The sequence below is a fragment of the Pseudophryne corroboree genome, chromosome 6 (genome assembly GCF_028390025.1).
Source record: "Pseudophryne corroboree isolate aPseCor3 chromosome 6, aPseCor3.hap2, whole genome shotgun sequence".
NCBI classification, from domain to species: domain Eukaryota; kingdom Metazoa; phylum Chordata; class Amphibia; order Anura; family Myobatrachidae; genus Pseudophryne; species Pseudophryne corroboree.
The window spans coordinates 843,146,368-843,159,395 of record NC_086449.1 but is presented as its reverse complement, the minus strand read 5'-3'; the positions used below and the strand labels follow the sequence as shown (position 1 = coordinate 843,159,395).

Here is a 13,028-nt window from a genome sequence, read left to right as displayed (position 1 = left end):
CATTATACACCAATCAATCATTCCTCTACATTATACACCAATCAATCATTCCTCTACATTATACAACAATCAATCATTCCTCTACATTATACACCGATCATTCCTCTACATTATACACCAATCATTCCTCTACATTATACACCAATCATTCCTCTACATTATACACCAATCATTCCTCTACATTATACACCAATCAATCATTCATCTACATTATACACCGATCATTCCTCTACATTATACACCAATCAATCATTCCTCTACATTATACACCGATCATTCCTCTACATTATACAACAATCAATCATTCATCTACATTATACACCGATCATTCCTCTACATTATACACCAATCATTCATCTACATTATACACCGATCATTCCTCTACATTATACACTGATCATTCCTCTACATTATACACCAATCATTCATCTACATTATACACCGATCATTCCTCTACATTATACACCAATCAATCATTCCTCTACATTATACACCGATCAATCATTCCTCTACATTATACACCGATCATTCCTCTACATTATACATCGATCATTCCTCTACATTATACACCAATCATTCATCTAATGTGCCTGCTCCATATACAGCAGCTCATGGGAAGTGAGATGCAACCACATCGCAGACACATACTAGTCACGCAGAGAGTGCCAGGCACCCTAGGACACATACTAATCAAGTGCCTCGTTGACAGGGGAATCCGCCCCTGTCAGCGAGGCAGATATGATCACCCATAGGCATTCAGGTGTAGAGGCGGAGGGACCCGGCGCTACAGTGGAGCTGAGTAGCGCGGCGGGGTGAAGCAGAGTAGCGCGGCGGGGTGAAGCAGAGCAGCGCGGCGGGGTGAAGCAGGGCAGCGCGGCGGGGTGAAGCAGGGCAGCGCGGCGGGGTGAAGCAGGGCAGCGCGGCGGGGTGAAGCAGGGCAGCGCGGCGGCGGGACCCGATGTTGGAGCTGCCTGTCACTACAGCAGCGGCAGCTCCGGAGACATCGGGAACGCCAGTGCTGGGTTTCGCGTGGCAGCGCCGGGCAGGAAGCGCTGGTGCCTCTCCTTGTCCTCAGCAGCACCTGCTCCCACCGGGACTGTCGACCCAGGACCACCCAGGCGAGGGGGGGGAGGGGGGAGAGTTGGCAGTTGGTCTGGGTGGGAAGTGACTGGTCAGCTCACACTCAGATCACTTGGACTGCAGGGACAGGGAAACATAAATAATATAAATGTAACATTTTTTATATATTTATATCACAGCCGCCCACCGCTGACCAAAGTTCACTGCCGGACCGCCACTGAAAGCTGACCACCGCAGACCACAACTGGCGGTGGACAGGGGGACATCAACGCCGCAGCAACGAATGACAGCTTAGTACCGCTGCATCCCCCGCAGACAATGGCCTCCTCCGCCACCGACAACCACAGTCCCATCCGCATCTCCGCTGCACATATCAGGTAATGTTCCCCTGCTTCCCTATGTCCCTGCTGTCACTCTCTCTCCCTGTCCCTGAATTGTGTGTCATACCGTGTGCTATAATGTGAATTTCGGCTCATACTGTGTGATGTAATGTGAATTTCGGCTCATACTGTGTGATGTAATGTGAATTTCGGCTCATACTGTGTGGTGTAATGTGAATTTCGTCTCATACCGTGTGCTGTAATGTGAATTTTGGCTCATACTGTGTGATGTAATGTGAATTTCGGCTCATACTGTGTGATGTAGTGTGAATTTCGGCTCATACTGTGTGATGTAATGTGAATTTCGTCTCATACCGTGTGCTGTAATGTGAATTTCGTCTCATACTTTGTGATGTAATGTGAATTTCGTCTCATACCGTGTGCTGTAATGTGAATATCAGCTCATACCGTGTGCTGTAATGTGAATTTCGGCTCATTCTGTGTGATGTAATGTGAATTTCGGCTCATACTGTGTGATATAATGTAAATTTCGTCTCATACCGTGTGCTGTAATGTGAATATCAGCTCATACCGTGTGCTGTAATGTGAACTTCGGCTCATTCTGTGTGATGTAATGTGAATTTCGGCTCATACTGTGTGATGTAATGTGAATTTCGGCTCATACTGTGTGATGTAATGTGAATTTCGTCTCATACCGTGTGCTGTAATGTGAATTTCGGCTCATCCTGTGTGGTAAAATATGAATTTCGGCTCATACCGTGTGCTGTAATGTGAAAGCACAATCTTTGGACAGAGCTACCTGGTAGTATGGCATCGTGGGGGGAGGGGTGAATGTAGCAAAGCTGCGGACCTACCACTTTCCTATAGAAAGATTTCAAATGTCACTGATGCTGTTAGAGTGGGGCTGCAGTCAGACAGAACACCTGGGCAGCTCTATAGAGGGAAGCTGGGAAAACCGGGATTTGCAGCCGCCCAGTAAAGATAAAGCTGGGGTGGAGCTTAGCCTTTAGCAGGTGCTCTGCAGGGGTGGTCCACGACAGACCAGCTGGATGATCCGATGGTCAAAGGTGGTGTTGTCAGAGTGCTAGGGATCGCAGAGAAACTGTTTTACTTACTGAAAGTCATCTGCCATCCTGACAAAGAGGACAGCTAACCCAGAGATACATAGTGAGTAAGCCATCCGCGTCACTATATACACACACTCTGAATGAAGATAGCCATAAGCTGGCCATACATATAACTAGTTGGCCGGTTGGAATATGATCTGCTGGTAAAGAGACGGTCATTAGCAGTTTCACTTCTATTTCTCCCAGCCGGCTGGACGATGGTCATCAATACAAATTGGGTTTTTTTTTCCCTTTTGTTTTTTTTCCTTTTAAATAAACCCTTTCATTACCCCCATACCAAAACCCAGGCGCAGCAGTGAGAAGTCCTGTACGATCGTTGTCAGGACTTGTTATACCCTGTGGAAATCATCCCTGGTACCAACCTGCTAGGGGCTGGTTGGAGGCACATTGGGATCCCTTCTATGTAGAGATGAGCGGGTTTGGCTCTCAGAGAACCGAACCGTACCGAACTTCACCATTCGAGTCCGGTTCCAAGCCAGGCTCCGGTTTTCCAGTCTGACTCAGAAACCCGTACCAGGCAAAACGTCATCATCTGTCAGATTCTCGCGGGATTTGGCTTCCATATAAGGAGCTACGCATCCCCGCCATTTTCACTCCGAAATTGGAGAGTGTACAGAGAGGACGTGTCTCCGTTCTCTCAATGTCCGTGGTTTGTGCTGAATCTGTCCAGTCACAGTGCTTGTGTCCTCTGCTGCCATATGTGCAGTGCTGCTGTATAATAAGTCCCTCACAGTGTTGCTGTGCTGCATCAGACCAGTGGTAGTGTCCTGGCCATCAGTCATTCCAGTGCCGCATATTGTGTTATATAACTAAAAAAAAATAATGGAGAACAAAAATTTGGAGGATAAAATAGGGAAAGATCAAGAACCACTTCCTCCTAGTGCCGAAGCTGCTGCCACTAGCCATGACATAGACGATGAAATGCCATCAACGTCATCTGCCAAGGCCGATGCCCAATGTGATAGTAGAGGGCATGTAAAATCCAAAAAGCCAAAGTTCAGTAGAAAGTAAAAAAGAAATTTAAATGGTCTGAGGAGAAACGTAAACTTGCCAATATGCCATTTACGACATGGAGTGGCAAGAAACGGCTGAGGCCCTGGCCTATGTTCATGACTAGTGGTTCAGCTTCACATGATGAAGGAAGTGAGGCCTTGACACTTATGTTGGTGTTAGACGTGCATCCGGTATCCGCCATTAGTGCAGTGAGATTTAGACAATTGATGGAGGTATTGTGTCCCCGGTACCAAATCCCATCTGGATTCCTCTTCACTAGGCAGGCGATAGCGAGATTTTGCCAATTAATTCCAGTGATTTGGACGTATAATTATTAATTACAATGATCATGCCAATTAATTCCAGTGATTTGGACGTATAATTCCAGTGATTTTGCCAATTAATTCCAGTGATTTGGACGTATAATTCCAGTGATTTGGACGTATAATTCCAGTGGGAATTGTTTGTGTCGCTTGACTTAGTCATACAGCTACCTCAATGCACCTCTTCAACATCTTTGCATGAGGTGCTGTTTGGGGCCTAGTTTTTGAAAAGTGCCATCCTATGTGACAATGCCGTATGAGTCCAGGGGTACTGACTGTGATGTTAGTGTATTAGAATGCTTAATATTTGTAGACACTCCCTTACTAATCTGTGTAAGCCTGAATCTTCAGTGATGGTCCCTGGGACCAGGGGGATGCTGGGAAGTGGGTGGTCCAGTGTGCAGAGTGTCTGGAGTTGGTGATGGAATAAACAGCACAGCAGTGAACTCACATGTCTCTGTGTCCCGATGACTGGATTTACAAACATATAAACAAAACATGGTATCACAAAAAGTTTAACTTGGACTGCTAGTGTTCTCAGAGTGTGACAGAATCCTGCAGCAGTCTGTAAGGCTGTGATACTCAGTGTCTGCAAAGCCTGCCGTGTGCTCCTCTCTTCAAACAGTGAGTAACCATGGATAAACTGGCTCCTCCAACCGGCATGCTGATGTCTGGTAACTTGTCTGAAAACTGGAAAAGATTTAAGCAAAGGTTTAATATATATCTTGCTGCATGTGGAGCTGATACAGAGGCTGACAAAACGAAGGCATCCATTTTCCTCCATGTGATAGGAGAAGATGTGCTGGACATTTATAATAGTTTTCAGTTTGATGAGGGGCAGAATATGGTGCTATCTTCTATGAAGCAAAAGTTTGAAGATTACTTTGTGCCAAGGAAAAATGTGACATATGAAAGATATACATTTTTCACATGTGATCAGAAGTCTGTAGATGGATTTGATCAGTATGTTACAGAGCTGCAATCACTCAGTAAAACCTGTGAGTTTGGTGATTTAAAGGATTCACTGATTAGAGATCGTATTGTCTGTGGAATACCTGATAATAGACTCAGAGAGAGATTGCTGAGAGAGCAAGACCTAACACTAGAAAAGGCAGTGACTATGTGCAGATCTGCAGGAATAACTAGATTTCAAGCCAAAACGTTACACAAGGAAGTTGATGCTGCTGTCCATGTAGTGCAGAACACAGAGCCAAGCAAACCTCCATTCTCAAGAATGAAGCAGTCTAAGCCACAGTCTAATAAGGAAATGTGTAGTAGATGTGGAAATGCTCACAATCCTAAAATGTGCCCTGCTTATGGTAAAACCTGCATGAAATGTGGTAGACTAAATCACTTTGCCAAATGCTGTAAAATGAAAAGTAAAACAACCACAGTGCATGCTTTTAAACAATCAGATGAATTCTTTGTGGATTGCATTGAACTTTGCAGTGCAGATAAGAAAGAATGGATTGTCCCTTTAACTGTGAATGAGATTGTCATTCCCTTTAAGTTGATACTGGCGCGCAGGTGAATTTAATATCATTTCAAGACTATAAGACTTATAGAGTAAAACCTAAAATTCATCCAGCCAAAGTGAAAGTTACAGGGTACACTGGGGAGGAAATTCCTGTGAAAGGTACATGCTTAGTGACACTGAAATATAAGGAACAACAGTTTAAAACATCTCTACTGATTGTGGATAAAAATGTGCAACCGATTCTAGGATTAAGTTCCTGTGTGAAACTAAGCTTGCTAAAGAAAGTTTTTATGGTGACATCACAAGTAGAAGATGACTGCAAATCGATGTTTACAGAATACAGAGAATTGTTTGAAGGTCTAGGTTGTTTGCCTGGAGAGCATGCAATAAATATAGACACACAAGTTTCTTCAGTGATACACCCCTGTAGAAAAGTGCCGTTTGCGCTGAGAGAAAAACTAAAATAAGAGTTAAATCGCATGAAAGCCTTGGGTGTGATACAGAAAGTTGATGAGCCTACTGAATGGGTAAGCTCCTTAGTAATTGTTGAAAAGAGAAATGGACAACTCAGAACATGTCTAGACCCCAGAGATTTAAACAAAGCTATTAAACGAGAACATTTCAAACTACCAACCAGAGATGAAATCATGTCGCAATTTGCAGGAGCAAAATGGTTCAGTAAATTGGACGCATCTTCAGGACTCTGGCAAATGAAGCTAGATGAGGCCAGCTCAAAGCTTTGTACATTTAATACACCAGAAGGTCGATACAGATTTCTTCGACTACCATATGGAATATTGTCTGCTCCAGAAGTATATCACAAAAAGATACACATGATTTTTGAACATATTCCAGGTGTTGAAACAATGATGGATGACATTATGGTCTGGGGATCTACAAAGAGAGAACATGATTCTAGATTGAGACAAGTAATGGAACTTGTCAAGAAAGTGAATCTAAAGCTAAACAAGGACAAATGTGAATTTGGCGTGAATACACTTACCTTTATGGGCGACATGGTCTTGGATCAAGGTGTAAAACCAGACCCAAGGAAAATATCAGCCATAGTGAACATGGAACGTCCTAACAACAAAGACGACATCAGAAGATTCCTAGGGATGATTACTTACTTAGGAAAGTTTATTTCTCAACTCTCTGAACGAACAGCCTCTCTTACATGGTTGTTGGACAAAGATAACGAGTGAATGTGGTCACATGAACAAGAAGAAAGTTGGCAAAACTTGAAACAGATCATTACAGAGCAACAAGTGCTAAAATTCTTTGATCCTGCGAAAAGAATAAGAATTTCAGCAGATGCTTCGCAATTTGGCCTAGGCTCAGTGCTGTTACAAGAACATGAGGATACATTGGCAACCAGTAATCTATGCATCAAGAGCACTGACAAGTGCTGAAACAAGGTATGCTCAGATAGAAAAAGAACTTCTAGCGATCACATATGCATGTGAGCGATTTCATCAGTTTGTGTATGGTCAAACATTTACAGTGGAAACTGACCACAAGCCATTGATAGCTATCATGGCTAAATCATTACATGACTGTCCCATGAGAATTCAACGAATGCTTATCAGACTACAGAAATATGATGTACACTTGCTGTACTGTCCCGGCAAATACATGTACATTGCTGATACACTTTCTCGTGCTGTGGACAAAAGTGAAGGTTCCAAAAGTCTGATGGATGAAGAGATAGAAGCCTATGTTAATTTGATCGTAGCTTCTCTACCAGTGTCTCTTGCAAGACAAGAACAGATTAAGAAAGAAACTGAGACAGATGACACAATGAAAGTGTTGAAAGATATCATTCTGAAAGGTTGGCCAACAGAAAAACATGCGTGCCCGCTGTCTATCCATGATTATTGGATGTACCGCAGTGACCTTACAGTTGTCGATGGTATTATTTAAAAAGGCAATAGGTTTGTCATACCTGCACGACTAAGAAAAACTATGCTGTGCAAGATACATGAAGGCCACTTAGGAGAAGAAAAATGTAAGCAGAGAGCGCGTGAAGTTATGTATTGGCCAAGAATGAACCAAGACATAGCACAGACTACAGCTACATGTGAATTATGTCTTACGTATAGATCGAAACAACAAGTCGAGCCACTGAGTCCTCATGCAGTGCCAGAGAGACCGTACCAGAAAGTTGGCGCGGATTTGTTTGATTGTAATGGGAAAACGTACATTGTTGTGACTGATTATTACTCTAACTACCCAGAGGTGAAGACACTACATACAACTACTAGTAAAGCCGTAATCAATTGCATGAAGTCAATCTTTGCAAGGCATGGTGTTCCTATGGAAGTGTTCACTGACAATGGTCCTCAGTTTTCCAGTGCTGAATTTAGACAATTTGCTGATGAGTGGGAATTTGTCCACACTACGTCAAGTCCCCACTATCCACGCTCAAATAGGTTGGTGGAAAGTTCAGTAAAAACTGTAAAGAGTCTCATGAAAAAAGCTCAAGAAGGTAAAGAAGATTTCTACAAAAGTCTTTTAATCTACCGCAGTACACCTTTACAGAATCGACTTTCTCCTGCACAAATGCTGATGGGAAGGAGGATTAGAGCAAATCTCCCGATACATGATGAACTGCTTAATACACATAACTCAGCGTTGGTCAGACTGAGTAAGGAACGTCAACAGGCGAAACAGAAACTGTTCCATGACAGGCGAGCAAAAAGCTTATCTGATCTAAAATTGGGTGACCAAGTCAGTCTCAGAGATCATGAGAAAAGGTATTTGGGTGCAGTAAGGTATTGTGCAAGCACAAGTAGTACCAAGATCTTATAATATACGTACAGAGCATGGAACGGAAGTAAGAAGAAATTGGGTGGATTTAAGATCTCAACCTAACCATAATGAAGACAACATGACTGAAGAATACCCTTCATCTGACATGATGATCCTGATAATGGTGAACAAACCACGATTCTAGAAAGGTCCAACATGGTAGATGAAACACAGACTGTGTATGAAAGACCCAAAAGGGAAATACGCAGACCTGAGAGACTCATTGAAACGTGTTAGATGTTGTTAATTGTAGCATTGAAGCGTACAGGGCTTATCTTTAAAGAAAAGAGGATGTTATGTTAGTGTATTAGAATGCTTAATATTTGTAGACACTCCCTTACAAATATGTGTAAGCCTGAATCTTCAGTGATGGTCCCTGGGACCAAGGTGATGCTGGGAAGTGGGTGGTCCAGTGTGCAGAGTGTCTGGAGTTGGTGATGGAATAAACAGCACAGCAGTGAACTCACATGTCTCTGTGTCCTGATGACTGGATTTACAAACATATGAACAAAACACTGCCCAGGGCCGGATTAAGGGCCACATGTTCCTTGGAGCTGAAAATTTGCAAGGGCCTATACTGAGAAGGGGAGGAGCTGTGACCATAGCTATGTGAATGTGGCCAGAGCCATGTGGGCAAGTAAATCCTATACCCTATGTGCCCCAATGTCTCCCTAAATACATAAACATAGAAAAATTGGATAATTTTGTGAGAAAACTACAAAAAAAATATTTTAATACTTATGATTTATGATTGGTCAACTGTGCACCTGGTCATCATCCTGCTGCCAGGATGATGGGCCTATTTTTATGTGGAGGCCTGGAGCTGGAGCTCCATCCGCCCCATTGTTCATCTGGCTCTGGTACTGCCGTATAAGTCCACCAATTGCAGATTGGTGACAGGGGCATGCTGGAGGTGCCGTCAGTGGACCGAACAATTGAGGCCCACTCTCGACATTCAGCCACTGCGTGACACTCCTAGATGGGCCAGGTGTTTGTGCCGCACACTTGTGTCGCTTAGCTTAGTCATACAGCCACCTCGGTGCAACCTTTTGGCCTAAAAATAATAGTGTGAGGTGTTCAGAATAGACTGGAAATGAATGTTATTGAGGTTAATAATACAGTAGGAGCAAAATTACCCCCAAATTCTGTGATTTTAGCTGTTTTTATGTTTTTTTCAAAAATCATCCAGATCCAAAACCAAAACACGAAACATGAAAAGTGCCGGCCGCACATCTCTACTTCTATAGCTCCACCAGCACTGACAGAAAAAGCACAGTGCTGGTTACACCAAAATCATGGGAACACCACATTGGATCTTCACCTGATTTACTGTTATCAGCAACGTAAATGGGGTGTAGTATGGTATGCCGGCAGTCGGGCTCCCGGCGACCAGCATACCGGCACCGGATTCCCGACCGCCGGCATACTGACAGTTGGGCGAGCGCAAATGAGCCCCTTGCAGGCACGGTGGCACGCCACGCTATCTATTCTCCCTCCAGGGCAGTCGTGGACCACCAAAAAAGGAGAAAAGATGTTGGTTTGCCGGTGGTCGGGATTCCGGCGCTTATATGGTGGTCGCCGGCATCCTGAAGACCACCCATGTAAATGAAAGTAAAGTAAAGAAGATTCACCCACACACAGTGTAACGTTATCCGTTACCTCAATTTATCAAAACCTGGAAACAGATCAAGTGGAGAGAGATACAACAGTAACTATTTGTCATCGTGCAGGTTGTGTTTGAAATATGAAAGGAGATGATTGATTTGTACTTCATCTCTCTCAAAGCTTTAATACATCTCCCTCTATGTATGATACAAAAGTGAAAAAATAAATAGCAGCGAAAGGAAAGTTATTATGACTACAGTATATAAAACTCCTTGTAGACCAGAAAGGCCATGGAAAAAAAGGACTACAGCTGCCAGAAAACAAACACTCTGAGAAATGTCAGCGCAGCCTTTGTCTGAGCGCGGCCACGGGGAGCACCGCCTGAGCGCGGCCACGGGGAGCACCGCCTCAGCGCGGCCACGGGGAGCCCTTGTCTGAGCGCTGCCACGGGGAGCCCTTGTCTGAGCGCGGCCACGGGGAGCCCTTGTCTGAGCGCGGCCACGGGGAGCCCTTGTCTGAGCGCGGCCACGGGGAGCACTTGTCTGAGCGCGGCCACGGGGAGCACTTGTCTGAGCGCGGCCACGGGGAGCACTTGTCTGAGCGCGGCCACGGGGAGCACTTGTCTGAGCGCGGCCACGGGGAGCACTTGTCTAAGCGCGGCCACGGGGAGCACTTGTCTGAGCGCGGCCACGGGGAGCACTTGTCTGAGCGCGGCCACGGGGAGCACCGCAATAATGAGGCAGATGGAGCTGCAGCTCCAGGTCCCACAATGAAAATAGGCCGACATACACATACAACAATAACCAGTAATCTGTTATTGTTGTATGGTCACCATGGTGATGCTAGGCCGGATTAAGGGGGGAGGGGGGGGGGGGGCACACAGGTGGCAGTCCTGCAGCTGTGGCAGATAAAAGGGCAGATGTACTAAGCCACTGCACACGCTGCCATTACCATGTATGTGATCCCGCAGCACACGCTATGTACAGTATATATGTGGAGACGTCTCACCTCCACCTCGCACTCCATTCATAACAGCCGATTCTAGTAGATTCATTTTGTGAACGATTAGTAATAAGGACCAGCTGAGTGTAGCAGTGTGGTAAGCATTGCTACTTTTGTTTTGGTTATGCCAATTTGCAGTAAGCCAACCTGATTGTAAATATTATAAGTACAGTAAATACAATTCCCCCACACACAGTGCAACATTATACGTTACCTCAACGCGATACTGGGACGTCTCGGATATGACGCTGACAGTATCCCGGCCATAGCTCTTCCTTTGCTCTGTGAAAAGAAAAGATTCACAAAAATTAATCCGGGTCTCATCTGCACGAAGCCCTGAGATCTATATACTGTACATACAGAAAGGGGATATACCAGGGCTGAGGAGGGCACCAATGTGTAAGACACGGCTGGTGAGGGTCAGGCTGCACCATGGAGGTACACTGACACATGCAGGTAGCACTGTACTAATGCCCCGTCACTGCTAGCATGAGATCTATATACTATACATACAGAAAGGGGAGATACCAGGGCCGACGAGGACATCAGTTCATACATTACTGGTACAATCACACAGCAGGCTCATACATTACTGGTACAATCACACGGCTGGCTCATACATTACTGGTACAATCACACAGCAGGCTCATACATTACTGGTACAATCACACAGCAGGCTCTAGCATTACTGGTACAATCCCACAGCAGGCTCATACATTACTGGTACAATCACACAGCAGGCTCATACATTACTGGTACAATCACACAGCAGGCTCATACATTACTGGTACAATCACACAGCAGGCTCATACATTACTGGTACAATCCCACAGCAGGCTCATACATTACTGATACAATCACACAGCAGGCTCATACATTACTGGTACAATCACACAGCAGGCTCATACATTACTGGTACAATCACACAGCAGGCTCTAGCATTACTGGTACAATCCCACAGCAGGCTCATACATTAGTTGTACAATCAAACAGGAGGCTCACACATTACTGGTACAATCCCACAGCAGGCTCATACATTACTGGTACAATCCCACAGCAGGCTCATACATTACTGGTACAATCCCACAGCAGGCTCATACATTACTGGTACAATCCCACAGCAGGCTCATACATTACTGGTACAATCACACAGCAGGCTCTAGCATTACTGGTACAATCCCACAGCAGGCTCTAGCATTACTGGTACAATCCCACAGCAGGCTCATACATTACTGGTACAATCGCACAGCAGGCTCATACATTACTGGTACAATCACAAAGCAGGCTCTAGCATTACTGGTACAATCCCACAGCAGGCTCTAGCATTACTGGTACAATCCCACAGCAGGCTCATACATTACTGGTACAATCGCACAGCAGGCTCATACATTACTGGTACAATCGCACAGCAGGCTCATACATTACTGGTACAATCACACAGCAGGCTCTAGCATTACTGGTACAATCCCACAGCAGGCTCATACATTACTGGTACAATCACACAGCAGGCTCATACATTACTGGTACAATCCCACAGCAGGCTCATACATTACTGGTACAATCACACAGCAGGCTCATACATTACTGGTACAATCACACAGCAGGCTCTAGCATTACTGGTACAATCCCACAGCAGGCTCATACATTACTGGTACAATCCCACAGCAGGCTCTAGCATTACTGGTACAATCACACAGCAGGCTCTAGCATTACTGGTACAATCCCACAGCAGGCTCATACATTACTGGTACAATCACACAGCAGGCTCTAGCATTACTGGTACAATCACACAGCAGGCTCTAGCATTACTGGTACAATCACACACAGCAGGCTCTAGCATTACTGGTACAATCCCACAGCAGGCTCATACATTACTGGTACAATCACACAGCAGGCTCTAGCATTACTGGTACAATCCCACAGCAGGCTCTAGCATTACTGGTACAATCCCACAGCAGGCTCATACATTACTGGTACAATCCCACAGCAGGCTCATACATTACTGGTACAATCGCACAGCAGGCTCATACATTACTGGTACAATCGCAAAGCAGGCTCTAGCATTACTGGTACAATCCCACAGCAGGCTCTAGCATTACTGGTACAATCCCACAGCAGGCTCATACATTACTGGTACAATCCCACAGCAGGCTCATACATTACTGGTACAATCGCACAGCAGGCTCATACATTACTGGTACAATCACTAAGCAGGCTCTAGCATTACTGGTACAATCCGACAGCAGGCTCTAGCATTACTGGTACAATC

At 44.9% G+C, this 13,028-nt stretch overlaps 1 protein-coding gene across 21 annotated transcripts in view; it reads right to left on the bottom strand.

Moving 5' to 3' along the window:
* EPS8 (EGFR pathway substrate 8, signaling adaptor) overlaps positions 1-13,028 on the bottom strand; it is a 611,221-nt gene that overhangs the window by 306,833 nt on the left and 291,360 nt on the right. For all 21 annotated transcript variants that reach the window (XM_063929435.1, XM_063929440.1, XM_063929438.1 and 18 more), the window contains one exon: positions 10,974-11,041. In XM_063929435.1, the coding sequence (XP_063785505.1) occupies positions 10,974-11,041 (68 nt within the window). The remainder of the gene's footprint in view (positions 1-10,973; positions 11,042-13,028) is intronic.